Below are 17,271 nucleotides of genomic sequence, written 5' to 3' on the forward strand. Positions count from 1 at the left end.
TGAGGCAGGGTCTTGCTCTGTCACCCAGGCTGGAATATAGTTGCATGATCACAGCTCACTGTAGCTTCAACTTTCCAGTCTCAAGCAATCCTCTCACCTCGGTCTCCTGAGTAGCTGGGAGTACAAGTGTGTGCCGCCATACCTGGCTAATTTTTTTATTTCCATTTTTTGTCAAGACAGTCTCCCTATGTGCCCAGGCTGGTCTCAAACTCCTGGACTCAAGCCACCCTCCTGCCTCAGCCTCCCACAGTGCTGGGATTACAGGTGTGAGCCACCACGCACAGCCTGTACACGCATTTTTAAAACCACATGTTCTCCACAAACTGCACTTTAGTCTGCTCCTTTCACTTTTATATATATAGCATATGACCTTCCAAGGTAGTTAATTACTAGACAGCACCCTTTTAATGCTGCATGGTATTTCATAAAGGGTGATACGTATTTTACCCAACACTCCCTCTTGTTGGGCATATAGAATGTTTCCAATCTGAGCAAAAAGCCTAAGTGGTGGCTCCCTCTAGTGCCCTGTTGTGGTGCCCAGCCACCCATACCAGCTCTGTGTCACTTACAGCAAACTCCTCTGGGGTCACTTTCAAGACATCGAAGACAACGGCATCATAGCTCTTGCTGGCATAGTCGCAGCTCTGGCCGTCCAGAGAGTCCGAGCTGCTGCTGCCCTGTGGAGAGCAGGGAGAGATGGTGCCAACTGAGAGATCTGGCTTGGAATCACTGTTTCCCAAACCTCCTCGGAATTGAAGATGGGAGAGCAACAAAACAGTACAATAAAAACAGCTTCTACTATTTAGTGCCTTACCTCATTCCAGGCACCATGTTAAGCACTTCATATGTATCATCTTATTTCCTTCTCACGTGTGCCCTATGAGTATACATTACTGTTGTTCCCATTTTATAGATAAGGAAGTAGAGGCAATGTTACTTCTCCAAGGTATCTCAGCTATGAAAGTGAAAGCTAGGAAGTAAACTTAGTTTTGTATCTATCTGACCCCAAAACACACACCTTCAGTTGCCACACCCTAACTTTCTCTGGCCAGTGGTTTAGTGGTGGGATAAAAAATTACAGCCCAATCTTCCTTGGGAGAGAATAGGACTGCATGTCTTAGGAGGCCTGAGGAGGCAATCTGCTTCATGATGTCATTCAAATATTACCTGGTTTTACCTTTCCTTTTCCTACTTGAAGTCATTGCAGGAAATTGTTACACAAAATGTAAAAGTGGCTCTCACGGCTTATTTCTCATGCAGACCACTTGGAATTCAAAGCCTGCTTGCTAATGAGCTGAGAAGTAACCAACTGGCTTTGGAGGCCGGTGTCAAAGTTATATTTAGTAGAGTCCTTTGTGCTAAGGATACTCTGCATCCTGTATGTATATGAAAGAGTCTCCCATAAAAAGGCAAGTTAAAACTCCTCAAATGTGGCTGATTTCATGAATCTCAACACTGTAGGGATCCCAGAATGTTGAATATACTTTCCCTTTAACTTCAACAAGCTCAATTGAACTTACCACCTAAAAATTGTGCCCTGTTCATAAATGATTTTATTTGTCTCAGCTCATGAAGGAGGATTTTGTGGTTTCCATTAACCTCAACATTTTGGACTGGGATTTAGAGAATATGCTTTTATTAATTCTTTATTTCACTCTTTCCAAAATGGCTATATCTGGAAAAACTTTGCAATCTTCCTGGAAACTAGAGTGTTTTTAGGTCAGTGAGGGAAACTAATAGTCAACAACTGGAAATGTAAGGTTAAAAAGAGGAGCAGGGACTTAAACCTGTAGATTTTGATAGGCCTGTGTCATCAAAAGGTTTTAAAATGGGTCCACTAGACCAAAAACTCTTAAGATTATCTTAAGAAGCAGTATACCAGAGTGGTTAAGAGCTCTGAAGTCAGATAGGCCTGGTTAAAATGCCAGCTCCACACCAGTTGCTGTCTGAGCTCAGACAAATAACTTCATTTTACTGAGTCTGTTATCATCTGTAAAATGCTAATATTAAACCTACTTCTGGGCTATAGTACAGGTTATATAAAATGAAGCTTAGAAAGTAACTGGTGGAATCTGCCCCCACCTCGAGGAGGGCTTCAAGGGGACTGGAGTGAGCTCAGGCATGGCTTTTTTTTTTTCCTTTTTTTTTTTTTCTTTTTTTTGAGTGGGAGTCTCCCTCTGTTGTCCAGGCAGAAGTGCAGTGGTGCGATCTCGGTTCACTGTAACCTGCACATGCTGAGTTCAATGATTCTCCTGCCTCGGCCTCCCAAGTAGCTGGGATTACAAGCACCCACCACCACACTTGGCTAATTTTTGTATTTTTTTAGTAAAGACAGGGTTTCACCATGTTGGCAGGCTGGTCTTGAACTCCTGATCTCAGGTGATCCACCCACCCTGGCCTCTCAAAGTGCTGGGATTACAGGCAGGAGCCACTGCGCCCAGCCCAGGCATGGCTATTTTTAAAATTCCACAGTGACAAGACATTCTTTCCTGAGGAGAACCTGCGCAGAGTAAACTTTTGAAAAGTTATAAAGACTACTCCAGATGCTTCCGAAATAGGCATTCTACTCTATCTCCCAGCCTTATATGCAGATCCTAAGCAGACACTTCTGTACAAACCATTCTGTACTTCTACACCCACCTTCCAGGAAGCTGAATCTATCAGGGTGACAGGGTGGATTTTCTTTTGGATGGTATAATGTCATGGTTGGGAGCATGAGCTCAAGAGTCAGGGAGGCCTGGCTTTGAATCCCCACCTACCTGGCAGCTGTGTGATTCCAAGCCAGTTTGTTCACCTGTCTGTGCCTTAGTTTCCTCATCTATAAACTGGGGATAAAATAATATAAACCTGATGGGGTTGGGATTATTGTGAATATTAAATTAGACAATGCCTATGGAACATGGGAAAAAGTACCTGGTATATTGTAAGCAACAAATTATGGGGCTATATGGGTGTAAATGTATCATTCAGCCATCAAAATTTATTGAGCACTTCAGTTACAAATGTATTCATTCATTCATTCATTTATTCAACAAATATTTATTGAGTACTTACCTTGTGCTAGATACATACATGTATATATACACAGCGTGTGTGTGTATAATGTGTATACACACACACACATATATATTTATATTCACACTCAAATATGTGTACATACATACATACATACACACAGAGGGCAGAGAAGAAAGAAGCTTCACTCCAGATGGGAACAGAAATTTGACTCCTCTAGTTACAAAAAGGAGTCCATTCCTGGGATTTCAGATATTTTAACTTTCCAGTGACACACGATTGTATCTGCCCCAAACACACACAGTCATACAAGGGAACTTGTTCAATTAAAAGCTGCCTCAAATACATTTCTTGGTGATGACGATGACGGTAATGATAATTCTGCTGCAGCAGCAGCTTTACTTAAACCTATCCCGATTTCAGGACCAGAGAACAAAACACAGAATTTTTTGAAAGGTTTATAAGAAATGAACTGATTCCTGTGACTTTTTGGCTGGTTACCCAGGATCACTTCAAACGTCCAGCATAACGAGGAGGGCCTTGTGGGCTCAAACCCTGGCATGGCCTTGCCAATCTGTCAGAGGAGCAGGCATTATACACACAACAGGGTGGCATCTGGGCCTCAGATGGCACCCAATCCTCCTGCATGCTTCTGTGCCATTACTGAGCATGGAAAGCAAACTCCCAAACCCCACAGCAGGGGCCCTAGCCCAGGCCACTCCAGACCACCAGTCCTTACAGCCATTTCCTACTGAGCAAGGTAAATAAGAACCCAGGGCGAGTTGGAATGACTTCTGTCTGACTTCATTCCGGAATGTGTGTGACTTATTTATAATCAGCAGCGGCTTTTCCTGGGAAAGGTCTGATCCCTTCTTGCCACCAAAATGGAATGTGCCACTTGTAACAACTGGACTGGACAGGTATTTTTTTTTCTTTGAAGAGAACGACTTCAGAAAACATACTGATCCTCAGGGCTGACTGTCTCCCAAATCTCACGCCTGGCGTGGCCAAGGGCCTTGGGAGTGCTGAGAATGGTGGTATTCATAGAGCCCTACAGTCTTGCTCAGCTGGGGCCTGGGTTAGCTGAAAGGAGACCCCTCTACCCACTGTCCCAATTATTGCAGCCTCAGTACCTGTGGAGTGGCAGAGGTGACCAACACGCTAGCCATCAGACCATTCCTCTTGTACATAGTCTCCAGGCCGCAGGGAGCTTCAGGGCAGCCTCTGCAGGTAACATAACCTGTCTGGAGAAGTCCTGCAAGGCAAAGGGGCTCATAAAAAACAGTCTTCAAAACAAACTTATCCACATCACCAGGCAAAAGCTGTACCAGACTTGAGCAGATCATCTCAGAGGAGACCTTTAAAGAAAGGGCCTTTTAGTTCCCACGTGGCTTGTGCAACCATTTCAGTTTATGCCTGATTCTTGCAGGCACTAGAGTTTGTGACCTTGGTTTTATTCACTTATTTATTTTGAGACAGGGTCTTGCTCTGTCACCCAGACCGGAGTGCAGTGGCTCAATCATGGCTCACTGCAGCCTCAACCTACTGGGCTCAAGTGATCCTTCTATGAGTCATTGGGACTACAGGCATGTACCACCATGCCCCACTAATGCACTAATGTGTGTGTGTGTGTGTGTGTGTGTGTGTGTGTGTAAGTGGGGTCTTGCTATGTTGCCCAGGCTGGTCTCAAACTCCTGGGCTCAAGCAATCCTCCCATTTCAGCCTCCCAAAGTGCTACGATTACAGGTGTGAGCCACCGCATCCAGCCTTGATTTTTCTTTTAAAACAAAGGCAAGGTGAAGAAAACAAACCAGTTCTACTGTGTTCCCCTGGCACCATACTTCTTCATCAATAATAACCTGGATAATAGCTAACCCCATATAGTACTATGTGACATTCTTAGCATACATCAACCCAAAAATCCTGAAGTAGATCCTATCATTACACCCTATTACATGTGGGGAAACTGAGGCACAGGGAGGCATATATCTCATTATTTGATGCCTTTGTTCATGCCACTATACCACCCTGTCATCATTCAAGACCCTGCTCGAATGTCACCTTTTCAGGTATCATGCCTGAACAACCCAAAGCAGACCCAGTTGTTTTGTCACCCAAGTACACACACCTCTAGGCCATTTACCACATCACTGAACACAGAAACCTGCAGCCACTGACAGCCTTTTAGCAGCAAGTGACCAGGAGTGTGGGGGACGGGGTGGGAGGAAGGCAAGAAGACAAAGACTGGAACCAACTGCAGTTATCCAGGCAGGAGATAAGGAAGGGCCTCTGCGCTGAGGTTGCAGCAGTCAAGTCAGAGAGGAGAGAGACTGAGAGACAGGAAGACAGGAAGGACTGAGGCTCCCAGGTACTGAAGCGGAGGTGAGGCAGAAGCACCAGCTGAGGATGAGATGGTTTTTGGCATGAAGTACCAGAAGGATGGTATGCCCTTCTGCAAGGAAGGAACAGAGTTGACACAGCAGATTTTGAGGAAAGATGATAAATTTGATTTGGGAAATGCCGAATCTGTGGTGCCTATGAGAAAATCAGTCCTCGAGGGCAAGATCTAGCCCAAAGGTCACTGGGAAAAATGATTTGCCTGGATAATTGCAGTTGGCTCCAGTCTTTGGAGGTAGCTCAAAAAGAAGAAAAAGCCAGATGATACTGCCTCCATCTGCAACCTTCCCAGGTCCCTCAGTCACAGGGCCCAGCAAATAGCAGTGTGCTGTCAAAGAAATGGGGGCAAGCAACCAAAAAGGAATGTCCACAAATGACCCAGGCTCTCTTCTGGTACATCTTCAGCACTGACAGTGGCTCTTCTCTCCTCCTTCATAGCTGCTCCAATCCAATGTAATCCACTTCAATTATCCCCTCCTCAGTTCTATCCTGTGAGCCTTCTATTTTCCCATTCTTCCCAAAAACGCTCAGAAGAACTAGCCTGACCTATGAACAACATTTGCGAATCAGTAGGGAAAGCTGACTATGGATCTTAGAGGGTACCACTGAATTGCTATAAATTCTCCTAAGTATGATAACAGTGCAGTGGTTAAGTAGGAAAAAGTCTTTACCTTTAGTGAGGTGTGTGTCAACATACAGATGTAAAGTTTAAAACTTACTTTCGAATGGGTCAGCAAAATATATGTGAGTAGAGATAAGGCAAATATGACAACGTGATAACGAAGGCTGAAGCCAGACAAGAGGGTATAGAGGAGTTCGTTGTACCAGTCTCTGCACTTTTCTAAGTGCTTGATAATTTTCATAGTAAAAAAGAAAAAAAAAGAACTGGTGAGGTAAGTTTTTCCTTAGAGAAAAGCTAAGCTGGAAAGGCCAAAGTCCTCTTTCATGAGCAAGGAGAGGAGATGGGCTGAGAAGTCTCATTTGTTAGTCATTTTTGTCCTGAGAGAAGCCATGTTCACTATCACCAAGGACTACAGATCCACAGCTGGTGTGGGTTTAAAAAGCAACTGCACAAAAGATTTGAACAGACATTTTCACAAAAGAAGATATATGGGCCAGGCACAGGGGCTCACACCTGTAATCCCAGCACTTTGGGAGGTCGAGACAGGCAGACTACCCGAGGTCAGGAGTTTGAGACCAGCCTGGCCAACATGGTGAAACCCCGTCTCTATTAAAAATACAAAAATCAGCCCCGTATGGTGGCACATGCCTGTAATCCCAGCTACTTGGGAGACTGGGGCAGGAGAATCGCTTGAACCCAGGAGGCAGAGGTTGCAATAGCCAAGATAGCACCACTGCACTCCAACCTGAGCGACAGAGTGAGACTCCATCAATCAATCAGTCAATCAATCAATCAATAAGATATACAAATAGCTAACAAGAGAAATGCCATCAGGGAAAAACAAATGAAACCATATTGATATACCACATCACACCCACGAGGATGGCTACAACAAAAAACAAAACAAAATAACAACAAGCCATACCGGTATTGGCAGAAATGTGGAGAGACAGAACCCTCATGCATTGCTGGTGGGAAGGCAGAATGGCACAGCCACTTTGGAAGATAGTTTGGTAGTTTCTTAAAAAGTTAAATATAAATTTATCACATGACCCAGTAATTCTACTCCTAGGTGTCTCCTTAAAAAAAAAAACAACATACGCCCACACAAAGACATGAACATGAATGCTTATAGCAGCATTATTCACAAAAGCCAAAAGCTAGAAACCCTTCAAATGTTCACCACCTGGTTAACGGACAGACAATTCAATCAACACATCTGCAGGATGGAGCACTACTCAGCAAAACAGAGGTGACACACGGATACAGCCACACACCAACAAACCTGAAAACACATGCTCAGGGAAAGAAGGCAGATGCAAAGGAATCCACTGTGAGATTCCATTTTTAGGAAATGTCCAGAAAAGGCAAATTTAGAGAGACAAAAGTACGTATCACTGCTGGGCCGGGGGCAGGGGCAGAGGCAGAACTGACTACACAAGGACACAGGAGTTTCTGAGGGATGGAAATGTTCTAAAACTGGATCCTGGTGCCAGTTAGCTCCAAAAATTCACTAAAAATCATAGAATTATACCACTAGAATGGGTGGATTTTATGAAATATAAATTATACCATAATAAAGAAGCGCCTTCAGCTCTGTTTCATGATGGTGCTCTGAACTCACATGTTTAACTCCTCCCTCACCCACTGCCCTTGAAATACTTTTTTTTTTTTTTTTAAGAGACAGCACCTGGCTCTGTTTCCCAGTCTGGAGTGCAGTGGCGTAATCATAGCTTAATGCAACCTCAAACTCCTGGGCTGAAGAGATCCTCCCACCTCAGCCTCCTACACAGTTGGAACTACAGGCACGTTGCCACCATGCCCAGCTAATTTTTTCTATTTTTTGTAGAAATGGAGTCTCACTACATTGTCCAGGCTAGTCTTGAACTCCTGGTCTCATGCAATCCTCCCACCTTCATCTCCCAAAGGGCTGGGATTATAGATAGGCATGAGTCACCACACTTAGCCAGGATACTATTAATAAGCAAAAAACCTTGAGGAATGTCTAGTGCAAAAGGCACTGAGAGGCAGGGAACAGGTCCTGGAGGCAAGAAAAGGCTTCCCAGGATGAAGTGGCTGGGACCCTCCCACAGAAACTCCCATGAAAAACCCAGACACTTCAAAATGGGAAACCAAAAAACTGAGACTAAAAGTAAATCCAGCTCAAGATTCAAAGGCAGTCAAAGGCTAACCAACTCCGCCTGTCTGTTCTAAACCAGAACAAACCAGCTGGTATGGATAGAACCTGTTCAGATCAGTTCAAACAGGATTAAAGTGACTCAATCCAGGTCTAACAGAGAGTCACCACAGGAGACCAAATGGGAGACAGCCAGCTTGATCCTCTTTGAGTGGATCCAACCTGTCTCAGGCCCCGGCTGAAGTGGGCTTGGCTCCTTTCTGGGTGTGCCTGGCACTCCATAGGTCTTCCCAAGGTGAGCCCAGACATGGAGCCCAATCTGCTCAGCCTGGCCCAAAAAAGAAGCCTTGCTCTCCCTGCTTTCCTAACAACTGAATTACCAAGTCTCACAGCCCTTCCACACAGTTCTCAGGCCCTCATCTGTCACTGGCCATCAGCACATACTCTCTGCCCACCTGAAGGGCACTACCATGCTACCCACTTCTTCAGTATCACTGGGTGACTCTGCTCCACACACCAACACCAGCACTAACAGTGAGTACAGGTGCTGTGCAAGGTGCCGGGCTAAGCATCACATGACTAGCTCATTTAATCCTCACAACAGCCCCATGAGGTCAAGACTTCTTAGACTTCAGGGAAATTGAAGCACAATGAGGTAATGTGACTTGCTCCTAGTTCATGGCAGGACTGGGAGGTTCAAACTCTGGTTGGTCTATGCCAAGGCCTGGGCTCTTCACCATCCCTGACACTGCCTCTTGCAAGAGCTCAGGTGAGCACTGTAAGAGGAAACATGTTTAAAATGCTCCATCCATGCTTTTACACTGTTGGTGGGAGTGTAAATTAATTCAACCATTGTGGAAGACAGTGTGACGATTCCTCAAGGATCTAGAAATACAAATATGACCATTTGACCCAGCAATCCCATTACTGGATATATACCCAAAGGATTACAAATCATTCTATTATAAAGACACATGCACATGTATGTTTACTGCAGCACTGTTCACAATGGCAAAGACTTGGAACCAACCCAAATGCCCATCGATGATAGACTGGATAAAGAAAATGTAGTACATATACACAATGGAATATTATGCAGCCATAAAAAAGGATGCGTTCATGTTCTTTGCAGGGACATGGATGAAACTGGAAACCATCATTCTCAGCAAACTGACACAAGAACAGAAAACCAAACACCACATGTTCTCACTCATAAGTGGGTGTTGAACAATGAGAACACATGGACACAGGGAGGGGAACATCACACACCCAGGACTAGGGGTGGGGGCTAGGGGAGGAAGAGTAGGGAATGGGAGGGTTGTGGAAGGATGGCATTAGGAGAAATACCTAATGTAGACGACAGGGCAATGGATGCAGCAAACCACCACCATGGCATGTACATACCTATGTAACAAACCTGCACAATCTGCACATGTACCCCAAAACTTGAAGTAAAATAAATGTCTTAAAAAATAAAATAAGATGCTCCATCTAGGCCAGGCACAGGGAAAGTACTCAATCAAGATTACCAGTTACTATTGGTGTCAGTGTTATCCTACAATTTTCTATTCATTTATACCTATTCTTTTTTCCTAAAACAAACAAAAAATTAACTTTAAATGTCTGAGAAAGAACAGTCTCATGCTTTGTAAAATCATGGGCTTCCACTGCTGGGAAGGGGATCCCCAGCAGAGGGTTCCAGGCTCCCCAGAGAACACAGCTGAGTCCAGCGGTCCAAGTGCAGGAGTCCTCTCAACCTGCCCACCTCCCGCTGTGGCCCAAGCCCACCTACAGATGAAGTACGGCAGCCGTAGTGTGTTACGCATTATGCTTTCTATGGGAGGCCTGACCTAGAGGGAAAGATAGAGCACTTGTTTCCAATCTGACTCCTGCATGTCTCGCCCCTGACAAAAATGGCCTAATTTATGGGCAGTGACTCCCAGACAAGTGATATTTCACATGCTAGGAAAGTACAGGATCAGGTAGAATGAAACACCCTTTCCAAGACTCAGAGAAACCGCCACCCATCCAACTTCAGTCCCTGAGGCCTGGCTGAGACCCAGCTCTGTATCAAGGAGCAGACTCACATTGAGGTGGTCAGCCTGACCTAACACCTCCCTGAGAACCATTTTCCTACCCACAGTGATGCCCTGAAGATAGGGAACTGTGCTTCCCAAGTCAGACTAACTAGACCAGGGTCCCCCCTTGTTCCCCTAGGAACTCAGGACCCTGAGATACCAGTCTCTGCTGGTCAATTAAGCTAAGGTGCCCTCAGGAGCAGACAGTGGCCCCATGCAGGGACAGTCTGGCCAGAGGGATCAAAGCAGGGGGAGGAAGCAGATGCACAGGCAGGAATTGAAGAAAGAGCCTGTGTCTGAAAGAAAAGGAGAGCATCCCAGGGCCCTGCAATAAATGCCTCTCTGTCAGCATCAGGCAGTTAGAGTAGATTTCCACAAGACCTTGACCAAGGCTTGTTCCTAAATATCAAGTTCATGCCAATCCATGGGAAACCTCACCCTGAAAATGCAGTGGTTCACTGGAAAGGGGGAAGATGCACGCCATTCATTCACTGTGCTCCTACCTCATGCTAGGCACTGTCCTAACCAACAGTTCTTAATGATTTTGTGTCTCAGGCCCTTTTGGCAGTCTGGTGAAGCCTATGGACTCCTTCTCATAGAAATGCTTTTAAATGCATAAAATTATACAAAAAAATGTATTAAAATATATATATAAATTTTTTTTTTTTTTTTTTTTTGAGACGGAGTTTCACTCATGTTACCCAGGCTGGAGTGCAATGGCGCGATCTCGGCTCACCGCAACCTCCGCCTCCTGGGTTTAGGCAATTCTCCTGCCTCAGCCTCCTGAGTAGCTGGGATTACAGGCACGCGCCACCATGCCCAGCTAATTTTTTGTACTTTTAGTAGAGACGGGGTTTCACCATGTTGACCAGGATGGTCTCGATCTCTTGACCTCGTGATCCACCTGCCTCGGCCTCCCAAAGTGCTGGGATTACAGGCTTGAGCCACCGCGCCCGGCCTAAAATATATTTATTAATTTTTTGAGATGGAGTCTAGCTCTGTCACCCATGCTGGAGTACAATGGTATGATCTCAGATCACTGCAACCTCCGCCTCCCAGGTTCAAGTGATTCTCCTTCCTCAGCCTCCTGAGTAGCTGGGACTACAGGTGCACACCACTACGCCCAGATAATTTTTTGTATTTTTAGTAGAGACAGGGTTTCACCATGTTGGTCAGGCTGGCCTCAAACTCCTGAACTCATGATCCACCTGCCTCAGCCTCCCAAAGTGCTGGGATTACAGGTGTGAGCCACCACACGTGGCCTTAAATTATTTTTTAAAATAATTTGTTATGTAGAACTATATGTACTTCTTTATGTAAGGGAACATATATCTTTATTATTGTATTAAATAACAAGAACTATTGGAAAGTCTAATAACTACCATAATTTCAACATAGTTATGAGCATAGATATTCTGAGTTGCGCAAAAATGTTATGTGACATGAAAACATCTGTGATTTCTATTGGTGACAATGTCCCAGATACTGTTAATATTGCTGTGGTTCACTGTCTATATTAACAAATGAGAGAAATGCTAAATTTCAGTTAGAAGTTAATGAATGTCACTTTTTTCCATCCAAATTCATAGATATTCTGGTAAAGAACCTCTGTCTCAGCCACTGGGCATGCGAGACGGGCAGGCACAGAAGGTCTCTGCTCCTACGGAACTTACATCTAGGTAGGGAGTCAGAAAATGCATGTAACAAACAAGATAACTTCCAATACTGGTAAATGCCCTAAAGAAATGAAATAGGATAGATGTTATTTGCCAGGATGGTCAATGAAGGACTGACTAAGGATGCGATATGTGAGCTGAAATATTAGAAAGGAGGCAGCCATACAAACCAGTAAGAATATGAGTATTCTTTATAGAGGGAACAGCAAGTGCAAAGGCCTTGAGATGCACATGAGCCTAGCAGGTTTATGATGAAGGGAGGAGGTCATGGCTGGAGCTGAGTCACCTGGAAGCAGAGGATAGGCTGGGGCTAGGATATGAATGGCCTTGCAGGCCATGGTGAGGAGCTGGAGTTTCATTTGGAGTATACTGGAGGGCATGCTAGAGAGGTTTTTCTAGCATGCCCTCCAGTATACTCCGTCACCCAGGTCCGAGGCTGGAGTGCAGTGGCGCGACCTCAGCTCACTGCAACGTCTACCTCCCAGGTTCAAGCAATTCTCCTGCCTCAGCCTCCCAAATAGCTGGGATTACAGGTGCTGGGATTTTAGGTGCCTGCCACCACATCCAGCTAATTTTTGTATTTTTAGTAGAGAAAGGGTTTCACCACATTGACCAGGCCAGTGTTGATCTCCTGACCTCAAGTGATCCACCTGCTTCAGCCTTCCAAAAGCGCGGGGATTACAGGTATAAGCCATCACGCCTGGCTGTGCTAGAGTTTTGAGCAAGGGAGTGACATGATCTGATCTGCACTGTTTTGGAAGAGCACTTTGGCTACTGTGTGGAGAACTACACTGGAAAAGTGAAAAACAGAAGCAGTTAAGCCAGTTAGGAGGTAATAGATGGCAACGGCTTGGACTGCTGGCCATGGGGAATTGATCCAGGAGGTATTCTGGAGGTAACACAGACAAGATTTACTGATGGACTACATGCAGGGGGAAAGGAAGAGAGAGGAACCAAGGATGCCTTCTCAGTTCGGGGCTGTTATGAACAAGTAGATGGGGTCTTAACTGCTACACACTGCTTGGTAGTTCATTCGCTACTCACCCATAGGTGGTTCACTGGAGCACAAAGAAGTGGGTGACCAATGCCTTTGGGGGTCAAAGAGGCATCACTGAGAAGAACCACTGAGCTGGGTATTAAAGGATGGATGAGAGGCTCCAAGTAAAGTGTGGGCAGAGTGGGGAGGGTGCTGGGCACATGTGCATGCACAGGGAACAAGAGGACAGGTGGGACACCAGCATGCTGGGGCATGAGTAGCAGGTGCCCTCTCCCACCTTCCCCAGTCCCATGTCCCATGTCCCTCACAGATTAAATGGGCTCTGGGGACACAGCAACAAATAAGATAGGCAGGGCTCCCCATGGAGTTTATGCTTCCCCAGATGGCACTAACTCCGTAATGGAGCAACAGTATCTTGCCTCCTTTCACTCCCTCATCCATTCAACAAAATTTGTAAAATTTTCCCAAGCCCTGCTCTGTGTAGGGAGCCACACAGCCCTGGGCCTCTAGGAGCTCATACACAGTCTGATAATTGTCATTGTGACAATTTACTAGACACTTACTTTGTGTCAGGTGAATGGATTTATATTTTTAAGACCCATTTTACAGATGAGGCAGCTAAGGCTCAGAGAGATAAATTAAACTGTAAGGGCTACATTTTTATATATCTACATAGGCTGTGTCACCTACTACATGGGGAGGCAGCGTGGCATAATGGTGGGAGCACCAGCTTTTTTAGTTTGGGCAAATTAGTCCGCATTGCACCAAAAACCCTATTCCCCATTCTTTCCACCCTCCTTCTGCCTCTCTCACCTCTTATACACAGACGCACACACACATACTCTTGCTGCTAATTCCTCCCTGGAAACCAAAACACTCAGGAGAAAAAGTGATTCTCATGATGTAACTTCCTAAGAACGTGGCAGTTGTATCAGAACCACAGTACAATCCCACATCTCTTTTTTCTACTTATGACAAAATCTGGTCTGTGTGGGGGGGCTCCTAAAGAGGGAAAGGAAAATCCCATATGCAACCTTGGTTTCCTTCCAATCTTCCAGAATTCTCCTTTGACATTTCAGGTTCAGGAAACCAAGAAATAACATGAGACAGTCCAAGGCAGAGCACTCTTGAGAAGGCAGAATAATCACTTTTTCCTAAGCTCAAGGAGGTTGTTTCAAAGAAAATACACACATCCAGCAATGTTCAATTACAAGAGAGTGATTTCTTCCAAATGTTTCAGACAAGTATGAAAATGGATCCCAAACACCGTTTCCAAGCCCACTTCCGCAGTGTGGACGTGCAGCTCTCCCTCGGCTCTGCAGCAGCCTGCTCCTCCTTTCTGTGTCATGCACAGAAGCTGGACAAAGACAAATAGGAAGGTAACAAAGAAGGATTTTCCCACAGCTGTTCCACTCCACCAACTGTTCAGTCTACTCCATGAACAGTAAGTGTACATATGTACACACAGGTACATCTGCGCACATGCGTGCACGCACGCACACATACACACACACACACACACACACACACACACACACACACACACACACTCTGAGCTATCACCACAGCACATCAGATTTTGTATTACCAAAAGGTTTCCCACTAGGGTAACCATTACTCTGGGTCTGGGCCTCCTGCCAGGAGTTCAAGAAAGTCCCCCTTGTGCAGGAATGGCCATGCTGTTATCTCTACCTCCTCCTGACCCTCTCCAAACTCTCCAAGCCTCTTTTCCTGGCAAGGAGCAGCGTCCAGAGGCTTTCAAAGAAAAGCCCTGGCCACGTAAGCACATGTCAGACTGGAACAGCCATCACATCACTCACTCCAGTGTTTACCAGCTCCCTCCTTGACTCTTTTCAAACTACACCACTCAGCACCCAACCTCTGGCCTCTTTCCCAAGAAAGGAAAGATAGTGAGCTGAGGAGTCACTATGAGTCCAAAATGCTATGTGGGGCTGGGCCTCTGGAGGAGAGAAGTCAGCAGTGCTCAGTAAAGAGGGCTAGCTTTAGAGACAGGGTCCCCCACAGGTACCAGGAACAAGGGAGAGAACTTGGGAGATTGAGCAAGCATGGAGAGAAGGGCCAAGAAGAACATCTTCTTGGGGAAGGGAATCGCCTGTGTTTACAAAGCGGAAGTGGGGCTGGCACAAACAGGCAGCCATCCTATGACAGGCATTCTCAAGCGCCCCCATGTCCCAGGCTCTATGTGCTAAAGTTGAGGAAGCGGAAGGGGAGAAAGCCCATCCTTGGCCTCAGGAAACTTACAGTCCAGCCCAGGGATGCCTAACCTTTTCAAGGATGATGATTTTCTGAATTTTTATTTTTATTTATTTAATTTTTTTTTGAGATGGAGTCTCGCTTTGTCACCCTGGCTGGAGTGCAATGGCACAATCTCAGCTTATGGCAACCCCTGCCTCCCAGGTTCAAGCAATTCTCCTGCCTCACCCCCCAAGTAGCTGGGACTACAGGTATGCACCACCACACCCAGCTAATTTTTTGTTTTTTAGTACAGATGGGGTTTTACCATGTTGGACAGGCTGGTCTTGAGTTCCTGGGCCTCAAGTGATCCACCAGCCTCAGCGTCCCAAAGTGTTGGGATTACAGGCATGAGCCACCATGCCTGAATTTTTAAAATAATTCATGTACATGGTAGAATAATGTAAACTGGATAAAAAGGTATAAAATATAAAAGGAAAGTCTCCTCTCCCCAAAGCCCCTAGTCCCTTGTCCCCACATTTAACAGTTCCCCATAGTGTTGGGTAGCATCTTAAGGCACACACCCACCTATATGCATGACACCCACCCATAACCACACATATGTTGATATAAAGGCATAGAAATATAGACGTAAACACACTTTACAGACCCGCCTTTCAACACTAAAAAAAACAATGTAGTTCTCTTTTTGACATCTCTTAAGGGAAGAAACCTTCTGTAACAAAAAGCTATGATAAATTCACCAACACCTGGGTTTAACAATCACTGCAGTATCTACATATATTTGAGTAATAATAGGGGGTAGGCACAGCCAGCACCTACCCTTCATTCTAAAGACAGGCTAAGATCACATCTGGATTTGGGGAGGCCTTAAAATCACCTGTAGTTCAACTCTTACCCCCACCAGGGTTTACAAGCTGCAATGCAGGCTTGGTAGGAGCACAGAAGGCAGCTACAGAATAAGTGAAAGAAGCCAGGTTCTTCCCCATGGCTTAGGGGACAGAGAACTAGGATCTGAACACTCAGCTTTCACTTACTTTGTGCCCTTGGCCAGTTGCTTGACCTGACCCATGTCCACTTTCCTCCTCTGGGGAGAATCATGGTACAGGCTGAGCATCCCTTACTCAAAATGCTTGGAACCAGAAGTGTTTCGGATTTCTGATTTTTTGGCCTTTGGAATATTTGCATTATCTTATCAGTTGAGCATCCCAAATCCCAAAATCCAAAATCTGAAATGCTCCAATAAGCATTTCCTTTAAGCATCAAGTCAGCACTCAGAAAGTTTCAGATTTTGGAACATTTTTATTTCAGATTATCAGAGTTGAGATACTCATCTTGTACCTACTCCTGTACCTACCTCACAGGAGGCTGAAAGGATTAATAAGATGATGTATGTAGAAGAGGCTGGTGCAGAGCCTGGCAGGTAGTGTAAATTCAAGAAATGACAGCTATTGTTTCTGGTAACACCCTCCACTACCACCTCACCTTCCAGGGCAGGAGTAAGCACAGACAATGCTCTCTTAGCCTAAGACCCCAAGAAATCAATTTGAAGGTGAGGCAATAAAACAAATGTGAATGAGAAATATGTATTTCTCTGAAAACCAGGAAAAGGTTTCTAGTTGGCAGGAGAGTTTGATCTTAGACCCTCTATGAAAGGCTGGCCACTGCGCCTCCATCTCCCACATAAACATCTACAATCTACTCTGGAAATCAAAGGTTCCAAAGTAGATGCCTTCCAAAACAAGATGCCTGCAGAAGATGGGTGAAAGAGGAAAAAATCCTCCCATGCAGCCACTAGCTGCAAAGACCTGATTTCTTCCATAGAGAAATGAGGCAAATTTTAGGAAACTGGGAGGCCAGGGGATATTTTAGGCGTGGGCTTAAAGGGAACATCAAGAAATGAGGGTGAAAGAGAGAGTGAAGAAAAGAGGGTGGTCTACCTCAGACATACCAGACATCCACAAAAGCCCTGGCTGCATCATGAGGTGCCCTACTATTCTGGAGCCTGAGTAGTGAAGCTTCCCCTTTTGTGTATTAGGAATCACGGTTCACAGTAGCCAGGTCAGGAATTAATCCCCCATTTCTTTTCCCCAGCTCTGTAAAGTCCTCAATCTTTTTTTTTTTTTTTTTTTTTT

The 17,271-nt window shown here is 45.2% G+C and overlaps 1 protein-coding gene across 11 annotated transcripts in view; it reads right to left on the bottom strand.

Moving 5' to 3' along the window:
• The window catches only part of RALGPS1 (Ral GEF with PH domain and SH3 binding motif 1), a 379,879-nt gene that overhangs the window by 276,809 nt on the left and 85,799 nt on the right, over window positions 1–17,271 (bottom strand). For 10 of the 11 annotated variants that reach the window (XM_037745920.1, XM_037745926.1, XM_037745923.1 and 7 more), the window contains exons 2-3: window positions 4,149–4,270; window positions 570–677 (exon numbers count right to left, since the gene is read on the bottom strand). In XM_037745920.1, the coding sequence (XP_037601848.1) occupies window positions 570–677; window positions 4,149–4,205 (165 nt within the window). In that variant the 5' untranslated portion in view covers window positions 4,206–4,270. The remainder of the gene's footprint in view (window positions 1–569; window positions 678–4,148; window positions 4,271–17,271) is intronic. The other variant, XM_037745924.1, reaches the window with a different exon arrangement.

Source organism: Cebus imitator, unplaced genomic scaffold (genome assembly GCF_001604975.1).
Source record: "Cebus imitator isolate Cc_AM_T3 unplaced genomic scaffold, Cebus_imitator-1.0 Scaffold216, whole genome shotgun sequence".
NCBI lineage: Eukaryota > Metazoa > Chordata > Mammalia > Primates > Cebidae > Cebus > Cebus imitator.